Source organism: Lemur catta, chromosome 3 (assembly GCF_020740605.2).
Source record: "Lemur catta isolate mLemCat1 chromosome 3, mLemCat1.pri, whole genome shotgun sequence".
Lineage (NCBI taxonomy): Eukaryota > Metazoa > Chordata > Mammalia > Primates > Lemuridae > Lemur > Lemur catta.
In genome coordinates this window covers 107,341,561-107,356,274 of record NC_059130.1, presented here as the reverse complement: position 1 = coordinate 107,356,274, position 14,714 = coordinate 107,341,561, and the positions used below count along the sequence as shown (strand labels likewise).

The window sequence follows — 14,714 nt, the reverse complement described above, 5'->3', positions numbered from 1 at the left end:
GGAGCTTAAAGAGGGGGCTGATGCCCGAGAGGCTAGAGATTCGGCACGAGTGAGGGTGGGTTGGACCGTGGTTGGCATCGTGGGTGGTGCGGCCTGTGGGCAGGTGAGCCCTCTGTGAGCAGAGGAGGTGGAACTACCTGTAGAGCAGCTCCACCTGCAGCCGCAGCCCCCAGAGTGTGGCTGTACTGCAGGAGGAAGAGGTGAGAGGGCCCAGCCACGGGCTCCACAGCTGGAAGGACTGATGGGGAGGCCTGGAATGAAGCAAACAGCACGCACGCCTGCTCTGAACCTTCTCCACATCCCACTGGATGTGCTACCCCCACTTTACAGATGGGGAAACTGAGGGCCAGAGCTGTTACACAACTTGCTTGGGTTCACACAGGGCAATCAGGCTCCCTGGGCTGAGCTCTCAACCCTTGCCCTGTTCCTCTCAAATTCCCAGCACAGTTATGGGGTCGAATGAGATGAGGACGCCAAACTCTTAGCTAGCCTGGCCCCAGCAAGTGCCTGATCAGTGGGAGACAGTATTAGTTGGGGAACTTCTGTGCCCAGGGATGGGGCACGGGAGCCAGGGCTTTCCAGGAGAGCCTGAGTGAGGAACGCCAGACACAGCTGCCTGGGAGTCCTGGGGTGCTCTACCTGGACACCGGGGCAAAGACCTAACTTTACGGGGCTGAGAGAGCCTGGAGATTACTTGGGGATGAAGTTCTGCTCACTCTGGGGTCAGAAAAGCCTGGACCGAGACTCCAGCCCTGCCCCATCCAGCCGTGTGATCCCGGGCAGGTACATTTACCTTTCTGAGTCTTCGAACCCTCACCTGTGTACTACAAGGGCAGGCGGAGAGGGTTAGGCAGGTGTCAAAGATGAAAATATTTTAAAAGGTGACAGCAACAATCCTAGGCAGAATGCCCGTTAAGCAGAGAACAGTGGGCTGAGGCGGGAGGATGGCTTGAGCTCCGGAGTTCGAGACCAGCCTGAGCAAGAGTGAGACCCCGTCTCTACTAAAAAGAGAAAAATTAGCTAGTCATGGTGGCTCGTGCCTATAGTCCCAGCTACTTGGGAGGCTGAGGCAGGAGGAGCACTTGAGCCCAGGAGTTTGAGGTTGCTGTGAGCTCGGCTGATGCTACGGCACTCTAGCCTGGGCAACAGAGCAATACTGTTTCAAAAAAAAATAAGTAAATAAAGGAGAGAACAGTGGCCATACCCTCGCCCCATCCAACCCACGCAGAGCCCAAGACACAGGACATGAAGCACAGTACTGGAAGGAGTTCCTTTATTTGGGGACAGTGCCTAGGCCAGGTTGGTGGGAAGAGGCAGGCACAAAACTCAGGTGCCAGGCTGTGGAGCCCAGCAGGGACGATGGACAAGACACGAGGTGGTTGAGGGAGGCTCTCAGCTGCAGGTACCAGGCCCGGAACAGGAAGGCACGTCAGGCATCGGGCGCTGGGCCTGTTCCGTGCCCACAGGGGCCAAAAATTGGTGGCCAAAATTTTTCCCACCCACCCTGCCACAGGGGTCAAGAGGGCAGCCTCTGCGTCCCCCCTTCCCCTCAGTGTGGAGTCCAGGCCCAAGGGGTCAGATTCTGCAGAGGGTAGAGAGGACATTCAGGGAGGTGACCCTGCCTCAGCTGGCTGAGGACCCCACCCCCCGGAGAGCAGGCAGCGGCTGGAAGAGCAAACACTTCAATCCAGGCTGCAGTAACCCATCCCACAGCACACACGGCACACGGGGGCCCAGGCACAGCTCTCCTTCTCAGAGGAAAACCAAACTAGACACACGGCCCCAGCTCCTGCCCACGGCCACAGAACTGCAGGCCATGGACTCGCCCGGGCTGTCACCTACTGGTTCTCCTCCCTGCTGGCAGCATGAGGGAACAAAGACACAGCAGGGCTCAGCTGGGCTCCCAGACACCTGGCCCAGGCTGAGTCCTCATCCCAGCCAACATCTGGCAGAGAAAGCTCCCCAAATGGAGGAGAGAAAAGGGGTGTGGCTCACACGGGGACGTTGGGAGGGAGTCATTGTCCTTAGGGCTGAGGGGAACTGCAGGGCAGGAGGGGGAAGTGGCTGCGATTGCACTGGCCAGGTACTCACAGTGTCTGGTAGGTACTGTCCTTGGCTTTGAGGAAGCGCAGCACGAAGAAGGCCACTGCCTGCAGGCTCAGCACTAGCACGACACCCCCGATAAAGCTGGCCCCATCAAAGCCAGGGCTGTGGGCCTCAGGGACTGAGGGGCTCCCTGCAGGGGTGAGGCAGGGTAGAGGTCAAAGCTCAACCCCCATAACTGGTGTACCCTGAGGCCCCAGTCATCACTATGTGGTCCTTGAACACTGGGCTCTGAAGTTCCCCCCAGCTCCTGCAGACAGCTAAGGAGTGCCTGGTAGGAGGGACAGTGGCTGGGGGGCGGGGTGCTTGTTCAGCCCTGGCTCTGCCCGAGTTGCTCTGTGGCTTTACCCCACGCACACCCTCTCTGGGCCTCCTGATCACATGGACCAGATGGTGGCTGAGCTCCCCTCCAGCCTCCCTGTCCCTCACTAGCCCAACATGGTGAGGATGGATCTAGAACTCGGGCATCCAGACCACCCAGCCCAGAGTCCCTTTCAGGCTTGGATCTCAGGGTTCAGAGCCCACATACAGATGATGAGGTCCTTTCTCAGGACTCCTAAGCCCTGAGACCCCAGTGTCACCCAATGTCAGAGGCCTTACTTAGGGGGCAGAGGAGGAAGTGGAGGCCCAGAGCCAGCACCCTGCTGATTGCATGTCAGAGGGAGGGTCCTGGCTGAGGGCCAGGCTTGGCCAAAGTCACCTCAGACTTAGAGCCATACTCACAGAGGGTCCCCTGACACTTTCCTCTGCCCCTTAGAGGCTAGAGCCTTAGGGGCATGGTTGCCAGAGTATACCTGGGTGGCTCCCAACTGTGCCATGTTACCCGTCAGCTCCTACCAGGGATTCCATTTCAGGCCCTGGGCCAGGTGCCCAGGACAGGGCAGGCTCCGAGGGGCAGTGGGAACCGAGGGGGGCAGGGTTCTTGCCTCTGCTGTGCCAGTAAGGGAGTCTGAGAATATGAAGGGCAAAGGCTTATCCCAGCTGCTGCTCAGGGAGCCCCAGAGGCAATAGCAGGGGGAAGAGGAGCAGAGAGGGGAGAAATGAGCCACACAAGGCCGATCTGGGGCTCGCGCTGAGGGAGCCGAGCCATCAATAATGCAGCCTGTGAGATCGGTTTCTGGCTTTAATTAACCAAGAGCCTCTCCAGCCATCCCAGCCAAGTCTGCTGACCTCCAGGCTCCGAGGGGCAGTGGGAACCGAGGGGGGCAGGGTTCTTGCCTCTGCTGTGCCAGGAACCTGCTTTGTGACCCTCTCTGGGCCTGGAGGTTGCAGTAGTCACTGAGGACATCTTATCACCAATGTGAGCCACACACCCTCAGCTCCAAGGACAGGTCCTGAGGGGTCACCCTGAGTTCCCAGAACTGGTGATGGGGGAAGGGAGGGGCGCTGTCATATCTTCGCCTTCAGTGAGTCAGATACCCAAGTGGGCACTATGCCCCCTCTCATAAAATCCACACAGCGATGCTGCGATATAGGTATAATCCAGCCCATTTCACAGACATGGAAACCGGCTCAGAGGGGAGAAGTCACAGGCTGAGGTCACAGGGCATATCAGTGCCTGAGCCCAGATCTGTCTTTCCCTGTACCTGTCGTCTTTCCGCTGCCCCACCCCCTGGTAGTACCTACCTGTTGTGATCGTCTTCGGTTCATCAGTGGGGTGGTGGTGGGCTGCTGGGGAGACGGGAAATGCATGACCAAACAGCCCTCCCACCCCGACTCCCTCAAACCCCAGTCCTGCCCACAGCTGGACTTCTGATTCAGATCAAGCCCCTGTCCCTGCTCCAGACACCTGACATCCCTACCTGCAAGTTTTAGTTACGCAGTTCCCTCCCTCCACCAGATGTGCCCTCTCTCCAGCTCTACCTTCAGGGCTCATCACTGATGTCACTTCCTCCAGGAAGCCCCCTCCATTCCCTTCTGAATGTCCCAAGCCCTTAACATGCCTTAAATTAGAAGAGCTAATGCCCCATCCTTCTATACACCTGCACCAATTTTCAGATGAGGAAACAGGCCGGAGGGGGGAAGGGACTTCTCAGTGAGCTAAAGACAATTGAAACTGGACCCAAGTATTGGTGGGTATAGTCCACTCCCAGAGAGAGGCTGGTTCCTCCTAGGGGGCAGGCTATGGTTGGGGAGACTTCAGCCCCCTCCCTCCAACTTGGCTTTGGCCAGTGGGAGCTGCCTTACCTGGACATGACTCTGAGCGGTTGTAGACAGAGCAACCTTCCTTGGCTACCTCAGCTGGAGCCACACAGTGTCCTGGTGGGAGAAAGTGCAGGGGAGAGGTTTTGAGGAGAGGGGCCAAGGCCCCGGAGTTCAGAGCCGGAGACACACAACTTGGGATGCTGCCAACTGCATACCTGGCTCCTCTGGTTGACACTGCTCCCACACACAGCCCGAGAGGTTGTGTGCTCTGTCCCCCTCCACACAATGCTTACAGAACTCCAGTTGTTTGCAGCCTCCTTGAACAGCTGGCCAGATGTTCAGGCGGATCAGGGCTCCCCGCCCAAAGCCTCGAGCTCCTTTACCTGGGAGTGCAATGGGAGTGGGGAGGGAGCAGCTCCTCAAAGCCAAGCGGCATCACCCACCCACCTCCACCCTGCCACTACTGGGGCTTGCACCCCCTGCACACACCTGGAGCTTCCACAAGTGCATGGTTACCCTCACCTAGAACCTCCCCCACATCCATTCACCCAGAGGCCCTCCAGTTGCATACATCTGGGCTTCCCAGATACATTTGGAGCCACCACCCCCAGACGCACCTGAAGGTCCCTAATCCCCCACACCTGGAGCCTGTATATCACACAGGGCCCCACACATAGCTAGAGCCCCCTTCTTCCACCCCCGGAGTTCTGCACACGTCTGGAAAATTCCCCACTCCCCAGCCCAGACTGCTCCTGGGATGGCCGCTGGGTGAGGGCCATGCTCCACCCGCCCCTGTCTGGGCCCCTGACCAGACCCTGAGCGCGTTACCAGCCACAGCAAGCTGGGCACACAGGAGGAGGCAGCAGCAGCCGCCACAGAGCGCAGCCCGCAAGGCGCGGGGTCCCGGCGCGGCCATGGGCGCGGGGGCGGGAGCGGGGGTCCGCGGACAGCTGGCGTGGCGCGTCCCTTCTGGACTGGGCTCTGCCGAGCTCGTGGGGAACGAGACCTGGGCAACCGGGGCGTGGTCAAATGGGGGCGTGGTCAGGCAGGGGCGTGGCCTGTGGGGGAACGGCCAGGTGGGACTGGGCTCGCTCGTCCAGGACTGAGCCAGGGAAAGGCGGGGGCAGATGGGGGCGTGGCTGGTGGGCGCGGTCAGGTGGGCTGTGTTCAGTGGTCTGGGCGGGGCTTGGACAAAAGCGGGCGGGGTCCATGACTAGTTGCAGACGTGGTTGTTGGGTACCCCCAAGGGCTGCTTCGTGAAAACTTTGTTAAGTTGCGACTGTGTTTTCCCCTGCTTCACAGGTGAGGAAACTGAAGCTCAGAAAAGGTGAGTGACTAGTCCGAGGTCACAGAGTTAGTGGCAAAATCTGGATTTGAAGTGAGGTCACTTTCCTGCCTTCAGGGCTCAGCACAGGCCAGGCCTTGCCGGGTGCGCCTTCCAACCAGGCCCCGTGACCGCCGGGACGGGCTTCAGTTGACCCGTCGCCTCTGGCTGCCCAGGCCCAGCTTTGGTGCCCCCTCTCCACCTCGCTTCAGCCCTTGCACCCTCCTCCCTGTGCCCCTCAGCCCCTGTGTCTGCCTCGGCCCCACCACACCCTTTGGGTCACACCATTCCTAGGTCAGCTGGGCCTTTCCGCAGCCTTCCCCACGGCCACCTCTCCTGCTCTGGCACCAGCTTCTTTGGGTTGTCGCCTCTCCCCACAGCCACCTCTCAGGCTCCTTAGGGGGCACCTCCTCCCCCTCTTCTCCGTCTTCCTCTGCCCATCTGCTTAGTTGGAAACCAAGTCTCATCTTCACCCCTCTCTGCCCTCTCTCCCTCCTGCGGCTTCTCAGCCTCCCGGCCCCTCCCCACACTGGCACCAAAGAGCAAGGCTCGCCTGAAACCGTGGATTTGATCATGTCTCTTCCAGTTAACTTTTCAACAATGGCTTGGCCTCCACAACCCTTTGATTCCTGGCTCTAGAAGTCTTTTTAGTTTGTCTTGGGCTCTCATTACCTCCCCACACTCCAAGAAGACAGAACAGCACCTCCACCTCCCCCTTCATATCCCGTTGCCTTTATCCTAGCTGCTCTGTCTCCTAGAGGGTCCTCCTTCGCCCCGACTCCATCTAACTAATCCTTCAAGACACCATTAAAAGGCCACCTCCTGCAGGAAGCCCTCTGTGACTGTCTCAGAACGAGGTTGAGCTGCTATAGCAGTTGTACCAGCTGGTAGCTCTGATCCATTCGCTTTTCCATACCGGAGCCCTCGCCACCTCCTGCCTGAATGCCTGCAGTGGCCTCCTGCTCCAGTCTGTTCTCCACTCAGCAGAGCAATCCTTTGAAAACATGTCAGACCATATCACTCCCCTCCTTAAACCCACCAGTGGCTTCTGCCTCACTGCTTTCTGCGACCACTCGATCTTGCCCCTGCCCACCTCACTGAGCTCAACCCCTCTCTTTCCCCTTTGCTGATTTGGCACCAGACACACTAGCCTCCTCTCTAGACCTCAAGCACATCAACACCTTCCCTCCCCTTGACAATTTTCCATTCTCTCTTCAAGTAACCTGCGCCATGGCCTCCCTACCTAAAAGAGGCCTCTTGTTTATTCTACATCACAACACCTGCACCTGCTCTTTCCTTCAGCACCTGTATCGAATGTATAATTGATTACTCATTCGTTTCCTAGGCTGTAAGTTCCATGCAGGCAGGAACCATACTCCACCATGTTGAGACTGTTTGTATACATGTTTATCTGCCCCACCGGTCTGTGAGACGCTCAAGGGCTCCCTACTTGATACCACATTAAGTATGTATTTGTAGATTGCACATCTCTCCCTATTAAAATGGAAGCTCCCAGAAGAAGGCAGGGATTTTTGTTCATTTCCATATCTTCCATGCCTGGCAAATAGTAGATGCTCAATAAATATTTATTGAATGTTGAAAATGCAGGACTGTGGCCAGATCATCTCTGTGACCCTAGCACCCACCAAAACCCAAGCCCAGAGGAACCCTCAGTGAATATTGGCTGAATGAATGAGTCTATGCTAAGAATGCGATGCCTGATCCCTTGGTCTTGGACAAGGGGCTCATGTGTGGTGATATCTGTGTCTCTCTCACACACACACTCCTCCCCTAAGAATTTAGGCCCAAGAGATTCCCCAGATGGGTGAAGAGAGGAAAGGAAAGATGGCTCACCTGGAAGTGAGTGCTCACAGCCATCTGGTGGTCGCCTGGGAAACTGCAGGTATTGTCAGCCCTAGTCAAATTTTACCGGCGCCCCCTGCCCCCTTCTGGGGAGAGCGTCACATCTAGGCTAGAATGGAAGTCACACTAGACTTGGTTACAGATGGACCTGGCTTTAGCTCCCAGCTCTGCCATGTGATTTGAGGCAAGTCCCTTGGCTTATCTGGGCCTCACCTGTGAAATGGGGACATTGTCCCTTAACTTTGCAGGGTTGTTATAAGCACTGGGCTCTGGCCTGGCCCCTGGTAGGTGGGAAGGAAGCAAGGAGGTAGGGGCGGAGGGCAGGGGAAAAACAGGAGAGGAGGGGCTGCCCCTTCCTCTAGAGAGCAAGTGTTCAGGGAGGAGAGACCTGATTAGTGGGGATGGCCTCAATTGTCCTGTTGGCACGAGCAGTCTGGTGCATGAGAGAGAGCACACACGTGAAAATCCATAGCCCCGCTTTAGTCTCATGGATTTCCGGAGTTTCTCAGGGTTAGAAATATCACTGCACTCTTTTCCTCCCTGGCTTCCTGAGGATCAACCTCCATTGTGAATGACAGGGTAACTATTGGGATCAGGAAGTTCATGACCAACCGACTACTTCAGCAGAAACAAATGGTCAGGGTCATTGATGTCCTTCACCCTGGGAAGGCAATCAGACCTAAGACAAAAACTTGATTCAGAACCCATTCTGTGGTGGCGGCAAGGCAACTGGCTTGGGCATGATTTACGATTTCGATTTCTCAGATTATGCAAAGAAAAATTAATCCAGATACAGATTTGCAAGACATGGCCTGTGTGGGAAGAAACAGCTAAACAACACAAGAGCAGAGTGCAGACAACCAGGGACCCCTGAGGCCTGGGTTGGTGCTGGCAATCGGAAAAAATTCTGCAATGACTTTATCTGCAGCGGTCGTGCAGATTTTTCACCAGAGGATCAATAAATTACGAAAACTTAAACAAAAAATCACTGCTAATTTGTAATGGGATTAGAATTTTAAAATATTAAACATTTTAAAAATAATAAAAATAAAATAAATCACTGCCACTCAGAATATAGCAGAAGATCGTCTCTGATACACCCCTTCTGTGCCAACCTTCACCCTTCTCTGAGACCCCCACAAGGATCTGGGGGTACCCAGCTTTGATGGGGGAGAAATGCGATGCCTGAGCCTTGGGGTGCTGATGCCCTTACATTCCTCCTCTGACACCCCCAGTTCCTTGACACCAGACATCCTACTGCTCTCTGTGAACTTCTGTCTCTCTGACTGCTCCTTTTAATCATCCAGTCACCAAATAATTGTCGAGCATTGATCACACATCAGGCACTGTTCTCTAGCAGAAAACAGGACACAGTCACTGCCCTAATGGAGTTTATGTTCCAGTGGGGGTCTGACATGGGGCAAAAACAAATGTGCGGTGGCTGGGCGTGGTGGCTCACACCTGTAATCCTAGCCCTCTGGGAGGCCAAGGCGGGTGGATCGCTCGAGGTCAGGAGTTCGAGACCAGCCTGAGCAAGACCCTGTCTCTACTAAAAATAGAAAGAAATTATATGGACAACTAAAAATATATATAGAAAAAATTAGCCGGGCATGGTGGCGCATGCCTGTAGTCCCAGCTACTCGGGAGACTGAGGCAGTAGGATCGCTTAAGCCCAGGAGTTTGAGGTTGCTGTGAGCTAGGCTGACGCCACGGCACTCACTCTAGCCCGGGCAACAGAGCGAGACTCTGTCTCAAAAAAAAAAAAAAAAAAAAAAACAAATGTGCGGGCGGGCCGGGCGTGGTGGCTCACGCCTGTAATCCTAGCACTCTGGGAGGCCGAGGCGGGAGGATCGCTCGAGGTTAGGAGTTCCAGATCAGCCTGAGCAAGAGCGAGACCCTGTCTCTACTAAGAATAGAAAGAAATTATATGGACAGCTAAAAATATATAGAGAAAAAGATTAGCCAGGCATGGTGGCGCATGCCTGTAGTCCCAGCTACTCGAGAGGCTGAGGCAGAAGGACTGCTTAAGCCCAGGAGCTTGAGGTTGCTGTGAGCTAGGCTGACGCCATGGCACTTTAGCCCAAGCAACAGAGTGAGACTTTATCTCAATAAAAAACAAAAACAAACAAAAATGTGTGTAAACATAATTTCAGGAGAGCTTCATGCTCTGACATCTAATAATCCAAGAGAAGGGAGGGGGAGTGAGGGGAGGGGAGTGGTGATCTGGGGTGGAGGTCAGGGAGTCCGTGTCAGAAGCGACTTGGGAGCAGAGACCTGGATGAAGGGGAGGGGTCCTAGGCAGAAGGAATGACCAGTGCAAAGGCCCAGGGGCAGAAGCACACTTGTCCCCAGTGTGTGCCTTTGATGGGGGGTTCCCTGAAGCCCCTCTGCACTCTCTGCTCTCCCCGGGTGATGTCATCCAAGCACCAGCTGCACATCTGTGCCTCCCAGGGTTCTTCATTGGCCAGCTGTGCTATCCACAGCCAGCACAGCTAGTGCTGATGACATGTGGCCCCTCCCAACAGTCCTAGGAGGTGGGTGCTAATATTGTTCCTGTCTTACAGATGAGGAAATAGGCACAGAGAGCTGAAGAAACTCTCCAAAGTCACACAGCTAGGGAATGGATTAATTGGGATTTGAATCCAATCTACACTCCTGACCACCTCCACCTGTTAAGTACCCTCAACTCACCACCCCCAGCCTGAAGTCATCACCCTCCCCAGCCCCACCCTCTCCTCTCCCCATATTCCTTGCCACTTGGGCCTTCCCTTGCCCTGCACCCAAGCCCAGAACCTGCCTGGTGGACCCTGACCAAGGGAGCTGCAGAGAGGCTGTGATGGGGGTCTGGGTGACCCCTGGATCAAAGCTAGAGACAGGGGGAGAAGGGGCAGCTAGCCCCCCTGCCCCAGGACTGGTCACATCAGTCCCACCTGGAGAACTCTGCTGGGGTGGTTCCCTGGGATTTAGGGCAGGCAGGGATGGGGAAGAGGGAGCTTTCTCCTTGCACACCCCACCAGGATGCCTGAAAGGCTGAGAGGGGCCTGGCCTGAGGGCTGAGCTGCCAGATTTTCTTCATCCAAGTTCTTCCCGGCTCCCCATCTCCTGCTGCTTCGGGGAAGTGCCCCCCCCCCCTTGCTGGCTTTCCAGATCCTTGAATAAATAATTCAGGTTTTGAGATCTTGCCAGGCCCACCCCTCCCAAGCTGTGAGGGCGCTATTGGGCTGACGTGAGTGACATCACCCAGCTCCTTATCCCAACCCCAAAATCACGGGACCTGCCCTGGCAGCAACTTACCTGCCTGGTCACTGTCAGTCCAGACCCTCCACCCTGTCCCCTGCACCCTGGGGCCCACTCACTGCTGTCGCCTGCTATCTTCATTCCAGGACCCTACAACCCTCATCACTTAGCTTTCTCACCTCAGTACCTTGGCACTTCTGACAGGGTTGTGATGACCTGAAGTTCTATCACCTGGACACTCCATCTTCCCTGGCCACCTCTCGGCCATCCTGGGATCCCTGAATTCCATCATGCTGCAGAGTCACCCTGAAACTGCTGTGATTGCCCTGGGGGCTTCCCCCTGTACCGTCCCACGGCCACCATCCCCCAAGATCCTGTCATCATGCTCATACCGTCACTGCCACCCACCTCCCTGCTCCCTCGTGCTCCTGCCACCGTCACCTCAGGGCCCCATCATCTCGGCAACTCCGTCATCCTCACAGGGAGGCCCATTCACCCCCATCACAAGATCTTCGTCACCTGAATTTCTTTAGCCTCTCTCTGCCACCCGAGGGTCCCATCACCCCACCGCCTATTGGGGTCCCCTTTCCGCTCCTCCCACCCCATCCCCTGCAGCCTCCTTGAGACTTCTCAAAGGCTCTCCCACCAGCGCCCCTGAAACCCCCGGCCCGCAGAGGGCGCCGCGTCAAGGACAGCGCGGGCCGACTAGGGAGGGGGCGGGGCCGCGGCCACGGTCGCTTTTTATGAATGGGGGAGCGGGCGGTGCGAGGCCTCATTACTATGCCGCGCTGCGCGCGCTGCGCCCCAGCGTGCCGCGCCCATTGGCCGACCGGGCCGCTGACGTCACCGAACCGGTGGCCGGGGGCGGGGCGGGGTGACTCACGCCGCTTCTCCCGCGGCCGTGGGGGCTTCTAGGGGTCCGCGCACGCCCTGCGCCTTCAGGACCCGAGCAGAGCCTTCCCGCGGCCCGGCCGCGCCCAGTCCTGAGCGGTGAGTAGTGTCCCCGCGCGGGCACCAGGCGTCCGGGGGGCGAGCAGGATGCTGGGGCACTGGGCCGGCAGAAGGCTCCCAGCCGCTGGCCGGGGTCTGAGGTCGAGGCTGAGATTCTGGGTTAGCAGGTGTGGGCCTAAGTGCTCCGGTGCTGGTCACTTGGATGACCCCGCGAAGGGTGAGCATTTCTGCAGGGAGCTGGAGGGACGATGGTCATCTGAGGTTGACCCAGCAGGAGGCGTCTGGGGCAGGGACCCAGGCGTCTGAGCAGCAGGAGGTGTCCGACTTAGGTAGGAATCCAGATATCCGAGCCAGGAGACGAAGTCAGGCCCAAGATTCAGGTGTTCGAGCAGAAGGAGGGATCTGACTCAGGGACCTAGGCTTCCAGCAGGGGATGTCTGTTCCAGAGACCCAGGGGTTCAGACAAAAAGAGGAGTCCAGCTGGGGCCAGAAGTCTGGAAGGGTGTATGTAGGGAGGGGCTGAGTTCCCAGGTGTTACCCCTGGAGTGTGGGGTGGTGGCTGGCGGGAGCCTCACGCGCATTCCCTGGGGGTGGAGCCTGGAGCTGGCAGTGCAGAGAATCGTGAGGGGTCTGGGAGCCTCAGAAACAGAGCGTCATCTTCTCTGATGGGAGGGAGCAGAGCTGCTCTCAGCCTCGAGATGTTTGCCTCCCCCAATTTGAGCCTTTCAGGGCATGCCCTGGATCCTCTGGGCCGCCATCCACCTATGGTGCCCTTCATCTGGCTCTCCTCTGGTGACACACGTGGGACAAAGAGGCCTGCAGGACCCAGGGGATTGGGAGAGTGAAGAGATCCAGTACTGGGGTCCTCAGGAAAAGAGACCCCTGTTTAGGCACCTGGGGGCATTGGCGAGGACAAAGGTATCCTGGGAACAGCCCCAGGGCATGAATGGGGAGACAAGGCATTGGGACCCCACCAGGTATCCTGAGGGGCACCACACCCCCTCCAGACCCCTCCTCTAAACACTCAGCCCTGCCAGCTTCTCACAGGGCCTTTCTCCTGCAGGTACCATGATGTGGGGTACAGGAAGCCCCCTGGCCTGGCTCTCGGCTGGCCCAGGCACCGTGAACATGAGTAGCGTAGACCCAGCTGAGGGGTCCACAGGCCCAGCTCCACCGCTGAGCTCGCCTAGGGCCTGGGACGTGGTGCTGTGCATTTCAGGCACCCTGGTGTCCTGTGAGAACGCTCTGGTGGTGGCCATCATCGTGGGCACTCCTGCCTTCCGTGCCCCAATGTTCCTGCTGGTGGGCAGCCTGGCTGTGGCAGACCTGCTGGCAGGCCTGGGCCTAGTCCTGCACTTTGCTGCTGTCTTCTGCATCGGCTCAGTGGAGATGAGACTGGTGCTGGTTGGTGTGCTGGCAATGGCCTTTACCGCCAGCATCGGCAGTCTACTGGCCATCACTGTTGACCGCTACCTTTCTCTGTACAATGCCCTCACCTACTACTCGGAGACAACAGTGACACGGACCTACGTGATGCTGGCCCTAGTGTGGGGGGTTGCTCTGGGCTTGGGGCTGCTGCCTGTGCTGGCCTGGAACTGCCTGGATGGCCTGACCACATGTGGCGTGGTGTATCCACTCTCCAAGAACCATCTGGTGGTCCTGGCCATTGCCTTCTTCATGGTGTTTGGCATCATGTTGCAGCTCTATGCCCAGATCTGCCGCATCGTCTGCCGCCATGCCCAGCAGATTGCCCTCCAGCGGCACCTGCTGCCTGCCTCCCACTATGTGGCCACCCGCAAGGGCATTGCCACACTGGCCGTGGTGCTTGGCGCCTTTGCCGCCTGCTGGTTGCCCTTCACTGTCTACTGCCTGCTGGGTGATGCCCACTCTCCGCCCCTCTACACCTATCTCACCCTGCTGCCTGCCACCTACAACTCCATGATCAACCCCATCATCTACGCCTTCCGCAACCAGGATGTGCAGAAGGTGCTGTGGGCCATCTGCTGCTGCTGTTCCTCTTCCAAGATCCCTTTCCGGTCCCGCTCCCCCAGTGACGTCTAGTGACATCCTGGTGACCCTTCAGCCCTGATCACTACAGAATTCCAGAATGTTAGGTTCTCTAGGGCTTTGTTCCAAACCTCCAGCTCCACACCCCCAAGACCCAGCTGGTTCTGGAGTTCTAGGACATTGGGTGTTTCAAGATTCTGTTCAGATCCCTGTGGGGAGCCAGCTGGCTCCAAGGTTCTAGAATGTTCAGGTGGTCAGGGTTCCACTCAGAAATGTCCCACAGCCCAGCTGGCTTGCAGTTCCAGAATGCTGGGAGTTTTACAGTGCCATTCCAAGTCCCTGACCTTCCCCCTCCCCAAAATTTGACCTTGGCCATTGTCACTTTACTTTTGAATTTCTGGGCTAAAGAGTCAGAAAGATTTAGTCACATAGTTGCCTAGATAAGAGAAAGAAAGATTTGTCTCTATTTATGTGCACATACAAAGAGAGTATCTATTTATGATTTATTTATTTATTTGAATTTATTTATGGGTGGTTAGGGGAAAAATGAGACCACACCTTGAAATCCAGGCCATACCAGGGTACCCCCAGTCCCCACACCCCCATTTCTGACCTCAGTTCCTGTAGGGGGTAAAGGGAGAAAGAAAAACCACGTATTTTGTTATTATTTTTGCTTATTTTTTATCGAAGAGATCATAGAAACCAGAGCCTTCTCCCGAGGCCCGCCCCCCTCGGGTTTGCAGGGGGAACACACCAGCCTCTGGTTTTTTATTTTTTTAAGAAGCCATCACCTGAGCAACCGAGAATTCCTCTGCGCTGGGGGCCTGCTGCCCTCTGGTGGCCATTTGGGGGAAATTGCAGCCCGGCCAGGCAGCCGGGAACAGAACGCGCAATCCCAATAACGCTCCAGCCTGGCCTCCAGCGCCACAGCCAGGGCCAGGGGACCAGGCCTCATCCTCGGGTGCCCTAGAGGAGGCGGGGCACGAGCCAACACCCCACCCCTCTGCCAACCGGGGTATGGTCCCCAGTGCATCCCCCATTCCTGTCCCCAACCCAACTCAATAAAAAAATGATTTTGTGATAA

General features: G+C 56.9%; 2 protein-coding genes across 2 annotated transcripts; one reads left to right on the top strand and one right to left on the bottom strand.

The window, feature by feature from the left end:
- Positions 1-1,358: 1,358 nt before the first annotated feature.
- Positions 1,359-5,208, bottom strand: CD164L2 (CD164 molecule like 2). The gene is made up of 5 exons (XM_045545824.1): positions 5,077-5,208; positions 4,464-4,631; positions 4,291-4,362; positions 3,730-3,774; positions 1,359-2,236 (listed from the first exon to the last, which is right to left on the bottom strand). The coding sequence occupies exons 1-5, from the start codon at positions 5,162-5,164 to the stop codon at positions 2,088-2,090; spliced, it is 522 nt and encodes a 173-aa protein (XP_045401780.1). The 5' UTR covers positions 5,165-5,208; the 3' UTR covers positions 1,359-2,087.
- A 6,338-nt stretch (positions 5,209-11,546) lies between these two features.
- On the top strand, positions 11,547-14,714 carry GPR3 (G protein-coupled receptor 3). Its single transcript, XM_045545823.1, has 2 exons — positions 11,547-11,662; positions 12,687-14,714. The coding sequence occupies exon 2, from the start codon at positions 12,692-12,694 to the stop codon at positions 13,682-13,684; it is 993 nt and encodes a 330-aa protein (XP_045401779.1). The 5' UTR covers positions 11,547-11,662; positions 12,687-12,691; the 3' UTR covers positions 13,685-14,714.